The 19,085-nt window shown below is 41.2% G+C and overlaps 2 protein-coding genes and 2 long non-coding RNA genes across 8 annotated transcripts in view; 2 read left to right on the top strand and 2 right to left on the bottom strand.

The window, feature by feature from the left end:
* Nucleotides 1–691, top strand: part of eci2 (enoyl-CoA delta isomerase 2) — a 33,794-nt gene extending 33,103 nt beyond the window's left edge. For both annotated transcript variants that reach the window (XM_039790804.1, XM_039790803.1), the window contains exon 12: nucleotides 442–691. The gene's annotated coding sequence lies outside the window, so the exon portion shown is untranslated. The remainder of the gene's footprint in view (nucleotides 1–441) is intronic.
* Nucleotides 692–1,919: 1,228 nt separating this feature from the next.
* On the bottom strand, nucleotides 1,920–4,971 carry LOC120552630. Its single transcript, XR_005638050.1, has 4 exons — nucleotides 4,251–4,971; nucleotides 2,876–2,951; nucleotides 2,522–2,636; nucleotides 1,920–2,145 (listed from the first exon to the last, which is right to left on the bottom strand). It is a non-coding gene; the product is annotated as an uncharacterized LOC120552630 (long non-coding RNA).
* Nucleotides 4,972–5,520: 549 nt separating this feature from the next.
* Nucleotides 5,521–11,530, top strand: LOC120552628 (WAS/WASL-interacting protein family member 3-like). Of its 3 annotated transcripts, none has more exons than XR_005638049.1 (5): nucleotides 5,521–5,829; nucleotides 6,596–6,672; nucleotides 8,793–8,869; nucleotides 10,200–10,345; nucleotides 10,843–10,947. XR_005638049.1 is itself a non-coding variant. In XM_039790813.1 (3 exons), the coding sequence occupies exons 2-3, from the start codon at nucleotides 11,115–11,117 to the stop codon at nucleotides 11,494–11,496; spliced, it is 297 nt and encodes a 98-aa protein (XP_039646747.1). In that variant the 5' UTR covers nucleotides 5,688–5,829; nucleotides 11,047–11,114; the 3' UTR covers nucleotides 11,497–11,530. The 3 variants fall into 3 exon arrangements, 1 of the variants encoding a protein (XP_039646747.1); XR_005638048.1 differs by having other exon boundaries at nucleotides 6,397–6,672; XM_039790813.1 differs by lacking the exons at nucleotides 6,596–6,672; nucleotides 8,793–8,869; nucleotides 10,200–10,345; nucleotides 10,843–10,947 and adding exons at nucleotides 11,047–11,134; nucleotides 11,220–11,530 and having other exon boundaries at nucleotides 5,688–5,829.
* LOC120552631 lies at nucleotides 10,425–14,348 on the bottom strand. Of its 2 annotated transcripts, XR_005638051.1 has the most exons (5): nucleotides 14,265–14,331; nucleotides 12,725–12,932; nucleotides 11,746–11,847; nucleotides 11,238–11,492; nucleotides 10,425–11,109 (listed from the first exon to the last, which is right to left on the bottom strand). It is a non-coding gene; the product is annotated as an uncharacterized LOC120552631 (long non-coding RNA). The 2 variants fall into 2 exon arrangements; XR_005638052.1 differs by lacking the exon at nucleotides 12,725–12,932 and having other exon boundaries at nucleotides 14,265–14,348.
* Between the last annotated feature and the right edge of the window lie 4,737 nt (nucleotides 14,349–19,085).

The following is a 19,085-nucleotide window of genomic DNA, read 5'->3' as shown; positions in this document are numbered from 1 at the left end:
AGACTCCATGTAAATAATCAGGACTTTTAGCGTGTATAGAGCCAGCATATCTCCACATGTAAATGAATTAAGGGTTTATTTCAACCAAACCAGAGTGATGGATGAACCAAGACGGCTTTTGGTAGTTTTATTTAGTTTCTGTCCACTTTGAATGAAGTGTGTTTTACGATGATAAAAGTCCTTATTACAGGGGAATATCTGGCTCTATACCCTAAAGTCTGATTATTTAATGGAGTCTGTGGATATACTATTACGCTCTGATTATTTACATGGTCTGGTGGATATTCTCTATACACTAAACATTATTTACATGGAGTCTGGTGGAGATATGCTGGCTCTATACACGCTAAAAGTCCTGATTATTTACATGGAGTCTGGTGATGAAGTTTTTATTACACCTTGTAGTCTGGCGGAGCTGACTTCTCGTCTCTCTTCTTCCAGACTCGGCCTCTACAAACCCAACACCCGTCGGATCACCAGAGCGCCCGCGGTGAGTTTAAAGTCTCCAGATGTTTCTCCGGAGGCCAGATGTGATGACGACTGATCCTGGAGCAGCTCCTGGTCACATCTCGGTGGGAACCAACCTCTCACAGCTGGGATGGTGCTGAGTACATGCACTTACATACATGAAAATATGAATGAAACTAGCCAACAAAATAACTGCCTACAAGTCCAGCTGAAATTATTAGACTGTGTGGGTGTTTTTTTTTTTTTTTTTTTTTTTTTTTTTTTTTTTTTTTTTTTTTTTTTTTTTTTTTTTTTTTTTTTTTTTTTTTTTTTTTTTTTTTTTTTTTTTTTTTTTTTTTTTTTTTTTTTTTTTTTTTTTTTTTTTTTTTTTTTTTTTTTTGTGTGTGTGTGTGTGTGTCCGTGTGTGTGTGTGTGTGTGTGTGTGTCCGTGTGTGTGTGTCCGTGTGTGTGTAGCTGAGATGATTAGCCCATTAAACACACAACTGTTTGGATCATTCACATATCTAAAATGTTGTAATACTTTGACTACATTTTCCTGATGATACTAATAGACTTTAACTTGTAACAGAGTATTTTTTACAGTGTGGTATTAGTACTTCTACTGCAGTAATCTGAATACTTGTCCCAGCTCTGACTAACATCATGATAAATGTCTAAATGTGATATTCAGTCAGTTTTTCTGTGGATAGTTGAAGTGCCTTAAACCCTGTCACACATCTGTCAGAGACTTAAACTCTCGTCTTAGTCCTTCTTCACTCGGTCTGTCCAATAAAAGCTGACTTTGTAATTACTCTAAGTTGTGATTTATGTGAATATTTAGTTCATACGCAGGTAGATTTTGGGGGGAAGCAGTGGATATGTCCCTCCAAAGTTTAGAAGAGAGAGATTTGTCCCCTTCAAAACATTTATAATTATAATTCAGGGCGCTTTCGTGGTAAAGAAGATGTTAGCATTTTGGTTCCAAGAATCAGCTGAGAACTTTTCAGCTTTTGAATCAGAAGTTATTTCAAAAATGTGAAAAGAACCTGCAAAAAATGTGACTAAATCTACCAGATGATGCATGTGATGTACACAATATGAAATAGAAACATGACATTTACAGTCAGACAATTTAAAAGCTTAATAAGCTACATTGTGTCAAAAATGGCAAGAAAAGTATGAAAAAAGGTGGAAAAAAATCTTAATTAGACTAAATCTACTGTAGTTGATAGGTTGCATGTGATGTATATTCTAATCAGACAATCTGAAATAACAAGGTGACATTTATAGTGAATCAAATCAGAGAAAAAGACATTTTAGAAGAAGAGAAGTGTGTGTAGTGAGCCAGTTGGTCCAGCAGGGGGAAGCACTCCTGTTCCATAGAAACTACACACCTCTCTCCTCTGCTAGTTCAACGATTAATCTATGAAATTACTATATTTTTAATAATAACAGACGATGCATACACTTCATTAATGTCACTGATTTTATTGAACAATATTTCATTCATTTAAAGAGAGAAACTGGAATAACCATAACAAGTCCATTTCCCTAATCACACGAGCATTTCCAAAAACCACAGCTTGGACCTCTGTGTCCTGGTCCAGGGTCCGCCCTCTGAGAACGCTGATTGGCTGAGAGCAGCACTCCTGGGGGGGGGGGGTATATGTCCTGGTCTGCTCTGCTGTCTGTTCTGACCTGCAAATAATAAGAATATTCCACAAATCAAGTACTGGAATGACAAAGACTCTGAGCAGCTGACAGCTGATGTTTCCTAAACTATTTTTACAATTACAAGACCTGCATCACTGCAGTGTTTCCTGCAGCACTTTGCAGTTTGGGTTTATTTAATAAGCCTGTTATTGTATTAGTCTCTAGTTCTTGCAAATTCAAAGTAAGTTAGCTGGTGATTTTGTTGTTGGAGTTCTTCACCTGCTAGCTAGGCTGCACGTGTTGATATATGTATAGTTAGTAATGAACCACCACCACCAACTCGGGGACACTGATCAGCTTCTCTGCCGTCTGGTTGGGGGGTCTGGACCTTAATGGTCTGTGTGAGTCTAGGAATACTCACAGGCTGGAGATGGATGAAGGCCTTCGTGGAGTCGGTCCTCAAGGTCTTCTGGCCCATCCTGAAGACTGCAGGCAGCATCGGGCTCAGCAGAACCCTCAGGTGGAGTCTCTGGAGCCTGTAAAGAAAGATCATTGTTGGACAGACAGGAAGTATTATCAGAGGTTATCAGATGAGGAGCGTATGGCTCCAAAAACATGCACAAATCCAAATATTGAAATCTAAGGGTTATGTTGAGGTTATAGTTTCTACCTTGTGACAAAGACTGTGTCTACACGTGGATGCATGAGGATAGGGTAACTATTTTTTTTACAATCTTAATAATAGGCCTAGAGTACAACAATATAACATATTTACCTTCAAAAGGGTCCATCAGCTCTGGAGGTTGCCATTCTGTTATCTTTAGTTTAACAAAGTCCTCCATATTCAACCGCTATAGGGGAGAAGAACAAGATCTGGTCATGTTTAAAAATATATACAAAAGAGAGGGAAGGAATAGTGCAATATCGGTCAGTAGACTGAGATTTTAGGATTTAAATAGGAGTACAGTGCAAGGCACATCAGTGCAATGGTAATATAATAATAATATTGTAATTGTAGGACTGAAATAGACATGAGGTAGATGAGCAGAACAGTGGTGGCTGACTGTGTTCAGTGTGAGGGTGGGGGGGCTATTCCTGAGTGTTCAACAGAGCGACTGCTGGGGGAGAGAAACGGTCTCTGGTCGGCTGGTTTTGGGGAACAGAGCCCCGTAACGCCGACCAGAGGGAAGGAGGGCCAACAGTTACCAGTAGAACCAGGTTACTAGAACCTAGTGGTCTCTTCTGGACCAGGTAAATCCCAATGGAGTGCTAGTTCAACCAGCAAAGTGGGTTAACTACACTAAACACTCATTACTCGGTCAACAGAATGCTTCGCTTTTAGCTGTACTAGCTGCTAGCTTAGCAATTAGCGCTAGCTAGCGGTTAGCATTAGCGATTATTTAAAAACGTTATAATACCTCATATAGTGAATATGTCTCGTAATTTGCCTCAGACACTTGGTCACTGGTTACCTGGTAACTGTTGGTAGTGAACCCTCACAAAGCACGGTTTCTGAGTCACTCCCTCAGAGATTTAAGAAATATTCTCCAGTTAAATCTTAGCTATCATGCTACAACATTAGCTAGCCAACTAGCATTAGCGCTATAATACTTGAAGTTAGCCTTAGCCTCATAGCATGCATGAACCATAGCTACTTGGCTGGAAATTACTGTTGCTAAATGGATTATCTGAGCCAAAGTGCTCCTCGTAGACCACCGTGAATCAAGATCAAGTAGCTGAGTAACCAGAGCTAAAGTCTGCTGTTGGACTGCAAGCTAAGTTGTAGTAAGCACATAGGCTCCTTGCTAGCTAGCTGTTTGCGTTATTAGCATCAGTGGCAAGGCAGCTTTATTTGTATAGCACATTTCAGCAACAGGGAAATTCAAAGTGCTTTACATGTAGCTAGCTAACATTAAAGAGCCGTTAGAAAACGTTTAAAAACTAATTAAAACGTTAAAGATTGATTAAATGATTAAAAAACAGCCGCCTCTGGTAGCCGTCAGAGGGGGCAGAAATGTGGTTGCTTTCGGTAAAGTCAAGTTCTACAGACTGTCCCGTTATTAAAATAATTACCCGGTAACTAACAACTAACAGACTCATGTTTCTGTCGAAGACAGGGGACATCTTCTAAAAAATGAGAAATGACAAACCTTAAGCCTTCGGTCGGATATTAGCCGTTGGATAGTTAGCCGTTAGCTAGTTAGCCGTTAGCTAGTTAGCCGTTGGATTGTTAGCCGTGGCTGGATATCCAACTAACGGCTAACAATCCAACCGTGGTTGGATAGCTAGCCGTGCTCGGATGCTAAATGGCAGCCCCTTAAAGCCAGGAGCCCGGGCTGGTTCTTCACTTCTCGTCGACTCCATGGATGTCCGGTCTCCTCCAGCAGTTTGAACTCGGGATAATTGCTGCAGCCGCTGTTATTTCCCCGTGCTATCATCTCCTCCGGGACGGGTCGTCTTGCACACTTCGGACCGCGACAAACTATGGACCGAAACCCGGGAGGCCTGACCGCTGCACTGCAGCAGTGGCTGCTGGCCGCCCTTCGCTTCGCCTCTCGGTTCCAGGTCCAGCTGGGTCTCCGTAACGAGCGGCCCCAGAATCTGGTCGTCGTCATTAACTTCGACAGGCAGCGGCTCGCGGTGATATCCACGCCGGTGGTGATAACCGCCGTCTTCGGAGCAGAGTAGCAGAGCGATCCCAGCGACCGAGTGCGCTGCGCCGCGGCTGGTCTGGGAGGGACTCGCCTCCTCAGCGCGGAGCTCTGCTGAGGGTCGACGACGCAGTCTGAGCGCTGCACGGACCGCGCGGTGCTCAGGAGACTGCCTAGGATCACCAGACCAGACCATTACATACCATACCATGCCTTACCATGCCTTACTCTGACAATCAATACAATAAATATATTTTAGTAATGTTTCTCTGTTGTCATGCTTTTTATTTTCCATCGAAAACTTCGGCCGAATGACAAATAAGAAAAAATACATTATTGGAAATTGTTATTTAATTGTGTTGACTTTGGGTCAAATTGACCCGTTTTCAATTTATGTTTTTATATCAGAAAATATGGGACGTAGAAAAAAGCTCTTAAAATGTGTAGAAGAAAAATTTAACAATTTAAAACGTTGTAAAAAGCAACAACAAAAAACAAACACAAAAACGCCGAAAAATAGTTCCCGTGTTGTCTGAAAAAACTTAACGTGGTTTAATGTACCTAAACAACGACCAATCATAACCAGATGTATCATGGTCATATCTTGTCATAAACACTTAAGCCTGTCAAAAAAAGTAAATCGAAATCCAACGATTATAGAAGTTATCTCAAGTTAATGTTTTCTTCATCATTGGCCCTATGGCGAGGAAAAAGCTTAACGTGGTTTAATGTACCTAAACAACGATCAATCATCACCAAAATCCTCTCCTATATTGCTCATCATAACCACTGAAAACTGTCAAAAAATCTAACCCAAAGTCCAAATATTATGGACGTTATCTGACACTAAGCGTTGCTGCTCCATTAAGGGTATTCTAAGGACAAAACTTAACGTGAAAACAGCTTTGTTAGAAAGCCTGTCCCCCCCCCCCTCTGCAGGTGGATGGCCATACTGCAGTCTGATGTCGGTGGAGTGAGCGCCACTGTGCTCTGATATCTGTTTAGAGACTTTTAAATAGCGGACTTTTCCTTATTCCTTCTCTCCATTCTGTCTGGTTTGTGTGTCCGTGAGGAAAACGTGAGTATTGTACATGCGGAGTTAGTTGTGTGACCACATGCAGGTAGTCTACAATATATGTGTTAGTTTAACTGTAGAGTTGAACTATTTAGATCCACGTTATGGCAGGAGTTGTTATGTAAGCCTTATTTTCCTTTCTCCACGGCACACCTGTTAAGAGTCTAATTAGCTAATTATCGCCGTTAATATGTGATAACGCCGGTTTATAATCACACTTTGTGTGCTTTGAGTGTTTGTATGTTAAATTACTTTCTATAATATAGTGGAGGAGGTTATTGTGAAGTGAATTTCAGTTGCTCTGCTCTGTAGGTTATATGTGCATTTAATGACCTCGTGATTTATTCAACGCTCCATGTCTGTGGCCTGTTTATAACATTGGTAACAGCTACAGCTAATATTTGTGCACTTTAAGTTTAAAGCTGCTGCCTTTTGTTCAGTTAGTAACTAGAGTAACCACTGTTGATTCCTGTACCATTCATAATTATTAGTAGAGCTCCTTTATCATTGATATTATTATACTACAACATAAATTGATATTCTTACCATATTTCTCTTTGTTTCTTGTAGACCACAAGCTCAAACTACCAAACTAAACTCTGTTAACCAGACATAGGCCTACTTCCTCTGGAGCCTGAGTCCATATCTGCCGCCTCAACCACTGAAATCACATCTCTCCGTTTCAAGCCTAACGTGGTTTAATGTACCTAAACAACGATCAATAAAAGCCAAAAAATTGACAATGACTTCAATGCTTTATTCTATGCAGCTCCACCAAATGAATGAACTGGACAAGTTAAGTTTGTGCTACTGACTGTGTTAAGACCCTGAACTGTTTGACCTCAGGTAGGCTACTACTGAAGAATGGGCTACATAGCTTGTTGGTGGCTACATAGCTTGTTTGTGGCTACATAGCTTGTTTGTTGCTACATAGCTTGTTGGTGGCTACATAGCTTGTTTGTGGCTACATAGCTTGTTTGTGGCTACATAGCTTGTTTGTGCTACATAGCTTGTTTGTGGCTACATAGCTTGTTTGATTGTTGTTACATAGCTTGTTTGTGGCTACATAGCTTGTTTGTGGCTACATAGCTTGTTTGTTGCTACATAGCTTGTTTGTTGCTACATAGCTTGTTTGTGGCTACATAGCTTGTTTGTGGCTACATAGCTTGTTTGTTGCTACATAGCTTGTTTGTGGCTACATAGCTTGTTTGTGGCTACATAGCTTGTTTGTGGCTACATAGCTTGTTTGTTGCTACATAGCTTGTTTGTGGCTACATAGCTTGTTTGTGGCTACATAGCTTGTTTGTGGCTACATAGCTTGTTTGTTGCTACATAGCTTGTTTGTGGCTACATAGCTGTTTGTGCTATATTGTTTGTGGCTACATAGCTTGTTTGGGCTACATAGCTTGTATTTACAAGTACTAGTTGTTACAGTGTTTGTACTACATAGCTGTTTGTGGTTTGTTACTTTTGCACATGCTTGTTTGTCTACATAGCTTGTTTGTGCTACACAGCTTGTTTGGCTACAACTTGTTTGTGCACATATTTGGCCAAGCTTGTTTGTGGCTACATAGCTTGTTTGTGGCTACATAGCTTGTTTGTGGCTACATAGCTTGTTGTACTACATTGGCTACAAGCTTGTTTGTTGCTACATAGCTTGTTTGTGGCTACATAGCTTGTTTGTGACTACACAGCTTGTTTGTGGCTACATAGCTTGTTTGTGACTACATAGCTTGTTTGTGACTACATAGCTTGTTTGTGGCTACACGTGTGGCTACACAGCTTGTTTGTGGCTACAGTTGTACAAGTTGTTTGTGAGCTACAGCTTGTTTGTGGCTACACAGCTTGTTTGTGGCTACATAGCTTGTTTGTGGCTACATAGCTTGTTTGTGGCTACATAGCTTGTTTGTGGCTACATAGCTTGTTTGTGGCTACATAGCTTGTTTGTGGCTACATAGCTTGTTTGTGGCTACATAGCTTGTTTGTGGCTACATAGCTTGTTTGTGGCTACATAGCTTGTTTGTGACTACATAGCTTGTTTGTGACTACATAGCTTGTTTGTGGCTACATAGCTTGTTTGTGAAGGATATAGTGGGATAAAGGTAAATCATCACCTTAGTTTTCCTGTAGGCACTTTCTGTGAATTGTCATGATGCTGGAACACTAACCAATGTTATTTAATTACTAATCATGGTCTTAGAAAAATGTGTCCACATCTGCCCCCCCCCCCCCTGTTATTACAGTGAGTTTGTGCTGTGGACATTCTTAATAAACGACCGACTACTCCAAGACTTAGACCTGTAGGCTTTCATTAGGGCCTGCTTGTAAGACTACAACATGTCATCATTCATTGTTACAGACGACATTAATAGCAGCTGTAACCGGTGTTGTGATTGGTTGGCTTTAATTGACTGATGTTAGAAAGAGAGTTCAATCAGATGCTTCACCATATTGAAGGATTTTGGTGAATGACAATTACCGAGAATTAGATCGAACTCCTAGGCTACTGAAATCGTATGTCATCGTATGTTTGGATGTTATTAACTTAGGCCAGGTTTGGGTGAGCAGGACATAATGTGTTTGTGTGGGCTCAGCCTAGAGCCGGCCCTGTTCACATTGTTCACTCATATAGTAAGCTCTTTCACATTAAGCGTTTTATAAAGTCCCAAAAAATAAATAAAAAACTTAAAAAAAGGCGTAGAAAACAGGATTTTTTTTCAAGGTTGACAGGAAGACAACACGTGAACTATTCAGTTTATTTTTTATCTTAACCCTTGTGTTGTCTTCCTGTCAACCTTTGTTTGTTTTTTTTGCTTTTTCCAACGTCTTAACCCTTGTGTTGCCCATCGGGGTCAATGTGACCCGCACTTTATTCGCTGGTATTTCTCCACTACAGCGGCTCTGGCCTTCGGGGTCAATGTGACCCATACCTTATCGCTGGTATATCTTATTCTTATTCTATGCAGCTCCACCAAATGAATGAACTGGACAAGTGAAGTTTGTGCTACTGACTGTGTTAAGACCCTGAACTGTTTGGCCTCAGGTAGGCTACTACTGAAGAATGGGCTACATAGCTTGTTTGTGGCTACATAGCTTGTTTGTGGCTACATAGCTTGTTTGTGGCTACATAGCTTGTTGGTGGCTACATAGCTTGTTGGTGGCTACATAGCTTGTTGGTGGCTACATAGCTTGTTTGTGGCTACATAGCTTGTTGGTGGCTACATAGCTTGTTTGTGGCTACATAGCTTGTTTGTGCCTACACAGCTTGTTTGTGGCTACATAGCTTGTTTGTTACTACATATCTTGTTGGTGGCTAAATATCTTGTTGGTGGCTAAATAGCTTGTTTGTGCCTACATAGCTTGTTGGTGGCTACATAGCTTGTTTGTGGCTACATAGCTTGTTTGTGGCTACATAGCTTGTTGGTGGCTACATAGCTTGTTGGTGGCTACATAGCTTGTTGGTTACTACATAGCTTGTTAGTGCCTACATATCTTGTTTGTGCCTACACAGCTTGTTTGTGGCTACATAGCTTGTTGGTGGCTACAAAGCTTGTTTGTGGCTACATAGCTTGTTGGTGGCTACATAGCTTGTTGGTGGCTACATAGCTTGTTGGTGCCTACAAAGCTTGTTGGTGGCTACATAGCTTGTTGGTGACTACATAGCTTGTTGGTGACTACATAGCATTGTTACTAATCCTAGCTTCTGGGGAGTTTACTCCCCGGAGTCCTTATGCTTTTTCCCCCAGCGTATTTCCTTGGAGAACGTTGGCACCAAGACCCTGGTTGTAGCTGTCGCCGTGGTCCTGCTGCACTCCCTGCTGAGCTCAGCGATGCCCTGCAATATCATGCTGCGTCCTGCTGAACCCTGTAGCTTCCCGCTACATCCAGTCACTGTTCCATTATTAATGTGACTACTATTGCCACTGTTCATCACACCCCCAACCGGCCCGTCAGACACCGCCTACCAAGAGCCTGGGTCTGTCCGAGGTTTCTTCCCAAGAGGGAGTTTTTCCTCGCCACTGTCGCACTGCTTGCTCTTGAGGGAATTACTGGAATTGTTGGAGCTTTGTAAATTATAGAGTGTGGACTAGACCTACTCTATCTGTAAAGTGTCTCGAGATAACTTATGTTATGATTTGATACTATAAATAAAATTGAATTTAATTGAATTACAAAGCTCAATGTGACCCATACCTTATCGCTGGTATTTCTCCACTACTCTGGCCTTCGGGGTCAAAGAAACAAACCTAGTACTGTCCTACTAAACACTTTTATTATACACACACACACACACACACACACACACACAATCGTCTTCTTGTTTTTGTCATCTTTGCTTCTCCTTCTTCTTCCGGATCTTGTACTCGGTTCAGCAGCCAGCATGGCCCGTTGTGTGACTCTAGATTGGAAGCTGCGTCGGGCTCTCGCCCTCGCCGCACGCAATGTCCCCCAAGTTGAAGAGGTAGAAGAGGACACAGAAGAACAAAAGGACCTGCACATTCAAAAACACCACCTCCAGGTACTTGTACTTTACTTCAATATTAAATGTACATTTTAATAACAAAAAGAATGTGGAAGTATAAGTCAAAACAACAAAATAGTTTAAATTGTTTATTTTAGTATCATAAAACACACTTTCTCCTGACTTCTTTAAGACTTTATGTGGACCAAAGTGTAAATGAGAAGACTAATATGACACATGCAATAATACAGTCAAATATATTTTACTTTTTCAATTAAATAAAAGCCTATCAATAAACTAAACATGTCTGGCCCTTGATGCGATTCTTTTTTTCCAGTGTGGCCCTCTGGGAAGTTGAGTTTGTCAATGCGTGGAGGCAATGCTGAGATTTTCAATTCAATTTTATTTATAGTATCAAATCATAACAGTTATCTCGAGACACTTTACAGATAGAGTGGGTCTAGGCCACACTCTATAATTTACAAAGCCCCAACAATTCCAGTAATTCCCTCAGATTTTGAAACTGAAATAGTCAAATATTAACTTCATTTCAGACCCAAAATTCAGCGAGGATGATTTGTGCCGTCATACGTTACTGAGCGTCCTCCTCCCCCCCAGGGGACCAGGTCCAGGAGGCTGGAAACGCCAGCGCTGCTCCAGCTAGGCAACATTAAGTCCATGAACGAACCAATAAATAGAATAAAAAAAGTTCATAAACGTTAATCTATCCTCTTCGTCTTTTTCTTCTCTCACTGAAGTCTCTGACGAAGAAATCAGCCCGGAGATTGTCCCTCCTTTCCCCAAGGCTGGCCCTAGAAAGACTACAATGAGAAAAGGGAGAAAGAGGCAAGTTAGAGTTCAGTTTTTGCCTTTCTTGCATTTTGTATTTTAATAATTATAACCGTAGTTAATGTCCAATTTAATTCTGCAGGACGACTGCACTACTCACCGACTCTCCGGTGAGGGCAGCTTTGGAGGAGGCCAAACAGCAGCGTGGACCTAAGCCCTCCTCCAAGGCACCGAGAAAAAGGCTCTTCTCGCCCCCCCCACCACCACCACAGTTGCCCCTTGCTCTGCCGCTAGGTCCTCTGCTGCAGGAGCCCCTCCTGGAGCCGCCTCTGCCGCCACCACCACCTGGTCCTCTGCTGCAGGAGCCCCTGCCATCCTCTGCAGACCCTCTCTTCTACTCTGGAGGACTCAGGACCTGAAGACACAGGGTTTCTGTTTAAAGCCCAGGATCTGTTATTTCCACCAAACAAGCATCCCGTGGACCCCCCTGCTCTGCTAATATCCTTGTATGAGACTGCTACGTAAACGTCACCTCTCTTCTCCACCTCCCAGTAACAAGGTCCAGTCAGACTCCCTCTACTCAGGACCTGAGACCACTCAGTGAGTCTGTCTGGGGGACTAGGATCAGGCTGGTGTTGCCTTCCTGTCCCCCTCAGATAATAACAGACCTGTGTGTGAGCTGTGTTTGGATCCAGTGTGACTCATCTTCTCCAGATCACCAACATCTAGTCTGATGTCTCTTCATGAAGGACCTCCAAGTCCTGCACAACCTGAGAGGGGGACATGGAGAAGAATTCATCACATTATATATACTGTAGATCATCACAACTAAAAGAATAACATGAGAGAGACAGAGAGAGATTGTGTGTGTGTGTGTGTGAGTGAGTGAGTGAGTTAGTGAGTGAGAGAGAGAGAGAGAGCTGTAGCGATACACTAATCTCACGATACGATGTAATTCGATACACTTACAATATTTTCTGAAAGATTTAAAGGGGACCGAGTGATTTTGGTGACATCTTGTGAGTGTTCCATTTACTTGGATTTAATTAATTGAACTGAAAACCTCAATTACACAATATATGTCTCTGACTGGATAGAGAGTCTACAGCAGGGATCATCAACTACATTTTTTTCAGAATTTTTCTAAGCACTCTGGCAGCCGAACTTTCAAATAAAGAAAATAAAATGAATTTATACCTAATACGCCTATTCTTTTTCGAATGGACTGATAAGCAGGCTATGCACTCGTCATGTATGCCTCATTTGCAATGAAACAATGTTGAAACAATGCAACAAATAATACAACCAGCATCATCATCACTCAAACATAACGATCGCGTCATTCACGTGCATATTAAGTAGCTCCAGATTGTCCGCTCTAGCGGAGGGTTTGGTTTGTTCAGCCAGCAGTGAGGTTTACAAGAATTTGTCCAAATGTCCAGATTCCCGGCAACCTAAGATAAACAGTTAGACTACACACAGACAGCTTTTGTTTTAGCTTGTTTGTAAAAATTTGCTATTTGCAGAGTAGAGCTGTGTTTAGCGTAAAACAGCGCGGTGGAGTGAGCAGATTGAAATATGGCTTTCTACATGTTGATGCCGGTCTACACAGGTGAGCGTATTGATGAGTATTGACTTTCTACTCACGAAGGTTTAATTGTAGCCTATTTACAGAAAAGAGACCAGCGTGAGTTTATCTGCCCCAGCAGCCGTTGGTAACTCTCTCTGTATCGTTCCCAGTCAGGTGCTGCGTGTTTTAACCTTTAACTAACACACATCTCGGCTCAGCTGTGTGTGTGGAGCTCGGGCATCGCTGTAGAGAATCCCAGCATGTGAAGATCTGGTCATGTTCACACTATATATATATATATATATATATATATATATATATATATATATATATATATATATATATATATATACACACACACACAAAAGAGAGGGAAGGAATAGTAAAATATCGGTCAGTAGACTGAGATTTTAGGATTTAAATATGAGTACAGTGCAAGGCATATCAGTGCAATGGTAATATATTAATAATATTGTAATTGTAGGACTGAAATAGACATGAGGTAGATGAGCAGAACAGTGGTGGCTGACTGTGTTCAGTGTGAGGGTGGGGGGGCTATTCCTGAGTGTTCAACAGAGCGACTGCTGGGGGAGAGAAACGGTCTCTGGTCGGCTGGTTTTGGGGAACAGAGCCCCGTAACGCCGACCAGAGGGAAGGAGGGCCAACAGTTACCAGTAGAACCAGGTTACTAGAACCTAGTGGTCTCTTCTGGACCAGGTAAATCCCAATGGAGTGCTAGTTCAACCAGCAAAGTGGGTTAACTACACTAAACACTCATTACTCGGTCAACAGAATGCTTCGCTATTAGCTGTACTAGCTGCTAGCTTAGCAATTAGCGCTAGCTAGCGGTTAGCATTAGCGATCTTTTTAAAACGTTATAATACCTCATATAGTGAATATGTCTCGTAATTTGCCTCAGACACTTGGTCACTGGTTACCTGGTAACTGTTGGTAGTGAACCCTCACAAAGCACGGTTTCTGAGTCACTCCCTCAGAGATTTAAGAAATATTCTCCAGTTAAATCTTAGCTATCATGCTACAACATTAGCTAGCCAACTAGCATTAGCGCTATAATACTTGAAGTTAGCCTTAGCCTTATAAGCATGCATGAACCATAGTTAGCTAGAAATCACTGTTGCTAAATGGATTATCTGAGCCAAAGTGCTCCTCGTAGACCACCGTGAATCAAGATCAAGTAGCTGAGTAACCAGAGCTAAAGTCTGCTGTTGGACTGCAAGCTAAGTTGTAGTAAGCACATAGGCTCCTTGCTAGCTTGTTAGCTGTTTCCTTAATTAGAATCCGTGGTAAGGCAAGGCAGCTTTATTTGTAGATCACATTTCAGCAACAGGGCGATTCAAAGTGCTTTACATGAAACATTAAAGAGCCGTTAGAAAACGATTAAAAAACTAAAACGTTAAAAAGCAGGTAAAAATGATTAAAAAACGGCCGCTTTTCTAGCCGTCAGAGGGGGCAGAAATGTGGTTGCTTTCGGTAAACTAAAGTAAAGTTCTACAGGCTGTCCCGTTATGAAAATAATTACCCGGTAACTAACAACTAACAGACTCATGTTTCTGTCGAAGACAGGGGACATCTTCTAAAAAATGAGAAATGACAAACCTTAAGCCTTCGGTCGGATATTAGCCGTTGTTGGATATTCAGCCTTCGGTTGGATAGTCAGCCGTGACGAGCTCGGACGGATTCTGTAGTGTCCCCCCCACTCTAAAAAAAAAAAAAAAAAAAAAAAAAAAAAAAAAAAAAAAAAAAAAAAAAAAAAAAAAAAAAAAAAAAAAAAAAAAAAAAAAAAAAAAAAAAAAAAAAAAAAAAAAAAAAAAAAAAAAAAAAAAAAAAAAAAAAAAAAAAAAAAAAAAAAAAAAAAAAAAAAAAAAAAAAAAAAAAAAAAAAAAAAAAAAAAAAAAAAAAAAGACAAACCAACGCAAGGCCAAAGCAGCGCTGTTTCCCCCCGTCCACCTCTCTCTCCCTCCTTTCTCCTCCTCCCCCTCCCCCCCCCCCCCCCCCCCCCCCCCCCCCGCCCACCCGGAGGCGACAGAGGGGCCGGGGGGTCGGAAGCAAGTCGACGTGTATGTCGATTTCGACGGTAAGTTCCATTGCGTTTTCCCGGCAGCAGGCGGACGGAGAGAAGCTACAGCGGGGCAGCAGAGACTGTCTGCGGCTGCAGGATCTGGAGCTCAGTGTCCGCTTCCTGGGAGCCAAATCCGACACCACGCAGCTCGAGACCCGGGCCGAACTGCTGGGCCCGCTGCAGGGAAGGGAAGCCCGGGGGAACCAGAACCAGGACTGAGTGGAGCGGACTGCCACAGCCTGCTGAAGTTTAAATCACAGGTTTTTTAAAGGGAGTCTGGCGGGACTCGGACTGTGGACGACGAAACATGACTTTAAGTATCATTAAATAAATGCATGCAGAAATAAATGAATAAATAGCATAGGAGTGAGTCTGGACATTTCAGTCTGTTTCAACCTCACTTTGAAGCAGAAACTCTTAGTTTAGAAGGGTGAAGTTTCCGTGTTTTATGATCGATGCCTTCGACCAGCAATCTGAGCTCCGGCGGGAGGCGGAGAGCTCCGTGGCCGTCGGCAGCGTCTCTTCCCCCGGGCAGGAACCCCGCTTCGCCTCGCTGCTGCGCCGGTCCCCGCTGATCCAGATCGGACCGGCCAAAGACAGCGTAGTTATCGGGAGGAGTGAGTCTGGACATTTCAGTCTGTTTCAACCTCGCTTTGAAGCAGAAAACTCTTACTTCAGAAGGGCGAAGTTTCCGTTTGAACTCACGATCTGTGAACCGATTATAATAAATATTCTGTGTATTAACACATTAATTAGTCTTTGTTTTGTATGTATTGTATCCGATAGTTCATTTTAAGTTTACTTTCCTATCAACCTTGAAGAAAAACATTTTTTTCCGACGTTTTTGACGTCATTTTGCAGCAGTCTGTTTTTGCTTTTTCCAACGTTTTAATTTTTCTTCTACACATTTTTCAGCGCTTATTGCGACGTCCCATATTTTGTGATTTATAAAAACAAAAACGGGTCAATTTGACCCGAAGTCAACACAAGGGCAAAGTGGAAGCAGTGTGTATTGGAATAACGCGACTTCAAAAACCTAGGCGTCCAAGCACTAGGCATTACATTTTGAATGTATATGAATATCAAAAGCTTAAATTTTCCTCTGGACTCGATCACAAATGCATGTCGGACATTTTTTATTATTATTTTTTTTTTATAACGACAAAAACTAGAAAATCACTTGAGATTGACGATGTATGGTGATTTTTATTTTTTTATTTTTATTTCCATTAGATCTTTGTCTACATTGACGCTGATTGCATTACAGAGGAGTGGCTGCCCTGTTGAAGATGGCGGCTCTGTTCTAAGATGGCGGCTCTGTTGACGTATTCTATGCTTTTACATATGTCAATGATTCTATGCTATGTAATTAACAGCAGCAGCCAGGCTACATCCGGGAAACACAGCCTGCCGTGGCTCCGCCCACTCCAGACCCCCAGAGCCCGACCAGCTCATTGTGCCAGAGGCTGAGCTGGGCTCCACATCTCCGGAGACTCTGGTGGACGGAGTTTCCCCAATCACCTGTTGGTTATTTATCACTACTCTACTAAATACCTATTATAATAACCCTGTTGTCCTTAAAACTGAAAATCAACACGTTGTTCACTTTTTTTCGACACATTTTTCGATGCTTTTTTCCCCCAACATTTTAGACTGGTTTTATTTTTACCTATTTTTTTTTGTCACTTTCTTTCAAAGCTGTATTCTGCTGTTTTCGAGGCTTTCGATGCCTTTAGTCGCTTTTTTTCAATGTTTTTGGTGCTTTTTGTCACTTTTATGTCATTTTAATCAACATTCATCATCTCATCAACAACTTTTTTTTTAAAAACATTTTAATTGCGTTGAACCATCCATGTTATTTTTGGGCAATTCTTGTGAAAAGAAACCCACATTTCTGGTATAGAAAACTTTGAAAAGGGGTCAGACTTGACCTGAGGACAACAGGAGCGATACATAATATATATATTTTTTTATAATAATAATAAAAATACCTAAATGTTGCCTAACCCATGTACGGTCTTCCCATCAATCTTGAAAAGAACACCTTTTTCGACGTTTTTGACGCCTTTTTTTCAGTTTTTATTTTGTTGCTTTTTTCCAACATTTTAAATTGTAAATTTTTTTGTTACACACATTTTTCAGCGCTTATTTCGACGTCCCATGTTTTCTGATATAAAACAAAAATTGAAAACGGGTTAGTTTGACCCGAAGTCAACACAAGGGCGAAGTGGAAAAACGTGACTACAAAAACCTAGGCATTACATTTTTGAACGAAATAGATTATATGAATATATAATCAAAAGATTACATGTTTCTCTGAACTCTACATCATAAAACATGTCTGACATTTTGGAACGAACCACAAAAAGTAGAAAATCACTCGAGATTGACGATGTATGGTGAATTTTTTTAATTTTTTTCCCCCATTATGTCTACATTGACGCTGATGCATTAAAGAGGAGTGGCTGCCCTGTTCCAAGATGGCGGCTCTGTTGACGCATTCTATGCTATGTAATGAACAGCAGCAGCCAGGCTACATCCGGGACACACAGCCTGCCGTGGCTCCGCCCACCCTAGACCCCCAGAGCCCGACCTGCTCACTGTGCCAGAGGCTGAGCTGGGCTCCACATCTCCGGAGACTCTGGTGGACGGAGTTCCCACATAGAGGCCACAGGACAGTTTCCACCATCACCTGTTGGTTATTTATCACTACTCTACTAAATACATATTGTAATAACCGAAATAACTGAAAATCAACACTTTTTCCCGACACATTTTTCGATGCTTTTTAAAAACCTTGTTAGTGCCTTGTTTTGACGTTTTTTTTCAAAGCTGTATTCTGCTGTTTTCGAGGCTTTCGATGCCTTTTAGTCGCTTTTTTTGTTATGTTTTGGTGCTTTTGTCACTTTTATGTCATTTCAGTCAACATTCTTCAACTTTTTTATTTTTATTTTTTACATTTTAATTACAAAGAGCGCTGCGTTGAACCATCAGTGTTATTTTTTGGGCAATTTTTGTGAAAAGAAACCTACATTTCTAGTATAGAAAACTTTGAAAAGGGGTCAGACTTGACCTGAAGACAACAGGAGAGATATAATATATTTTTTTATAATAATAATAATACCTAAATGTTGCCTAACCCTTGTGTCTACCCTTCAACCTTGAAAAGAAACACTTTTTTCGATGTTTTTGACGTCATTTTTTCAGTTTTTGCTTTTTCCAACATTTTAAATTGTAAAATTTTTCTTCTTTACATTTTCAGCGCTTATTTCTACGTTACATATTTTCTGATATAAAATAAAAATTGAAAACTGGTCAATTTGGGTTAATCTGAAGCTATGCAGGCCACCAGTTACTGTTTGAAGAGCCTGGCTCTTCTTGAAGTTAAGCCTGTAGTTTTCACAGCCGTTGGGTATTCAGCCATGGGAGGATACACGGGACCAGAGGAGGAGAAAGAGGAGGAGGAGGAGGAGGAGGAGGCAGTCGGACGGGAGGAGGAGAGAGAGGAGGAGGCAGTCGGACTGGAGGAGGAGGGAGGAGGAGGAGGAGGGGAGGAGGAGAGAGAGCCTCTCTCCTTACATCTCGGTGGTGTGTGTCTGACTGGCAGCCAACATCTCAGAGCTGGAAAGTAACTAAGTACATGTACTCCAGTACTTTACTTCAGTACCAAATGTTGAGGTAATTTTACTTTACTTGAGTCTTTTTCTTTTCATGCCACTTTTCTACTTCTACTCCACTACATTCATCTGTTCCAGCTTTAGTTACTAGTTACTTTAGTTACTCCACTACATTCATCTGTTCCAGCTTTAGTTAATTACTTTAGTTACTCCACTACATTCATCTGTTCCAGCTTTAGTTACTAGTTACTTTAGTTACTCCACTACATTCATCTGTTCCAGCTTTAGTTAGTTACTTTAGTTACTCCACTACATTCATCTGTTCCAGCTTTAGTTACTAGTTACTTTAGTTACTCCGCTACATTCATCTGTTCCAGCTTTAGTTACTATTACTTTAGTTACTCCACTACATTCATCTGTTACAGCTTTAGTTACTATTACTTTAGTTACTCCACTACATTCATCTGTTCCAGCTTTAGTTACTATTACTTTAGTTACTCCACTACATTCATCTGTTCCAGCTTTAGTTACTAGTTACTTTAGTTACTCCGCTACATTCATCTGTTTCAGCTTTAGTTACTAGTTACTTTAGTTACTCCGCTACATTCATCTGTTCCAGCTTTAGTTACTAGTTACTTTGCTTACTCTACTACATTCATCTGTTCCAGCTTTAGTTACTAGTTACTTTAGTTCTTCGCTACATTCATCTGTTACAGCTTTAGTTACTAGTTACTTTAGTTA

The sequence above is a fragment of the Perca fluviatilis genome, chromosome 22, assembly GCF_010015445.1.
Source record: "Perca fluviatilis chromosome 22, GENO_Pfluv_1.0, whole genome shotgun sequence".
In the NCBI taxonomy this organism is placed as follows: domain Eukaryota; kingdom Metazoa; phylum Chordata; class Actinopteri; order Perciformes; family Percidae; genus Perca; species Perca fluviatilis.
The sequence above is the reverse complement of the archived record's forward strand: the minus strand, read 5'-3'. Positions and strand labels throughout refer to the sequence as shown.

What these genes read in the sequence shown, in the direction of transcription:
- LOC120552628 (XM_039790813.1), top strand. Translation starts at nt 11,115, where the DNA reads ATGAGAAAAGGGAGAAAGAG. An exon ending in ATGAGAAAAGGGAGAAAGAG is followed by an intron (nt 11,135 to 11,219) that starts GCAAGTTAGAGT and finishes TTAATTCTGCAG; the next exon opens with GACGACTGCACTACTCACCG.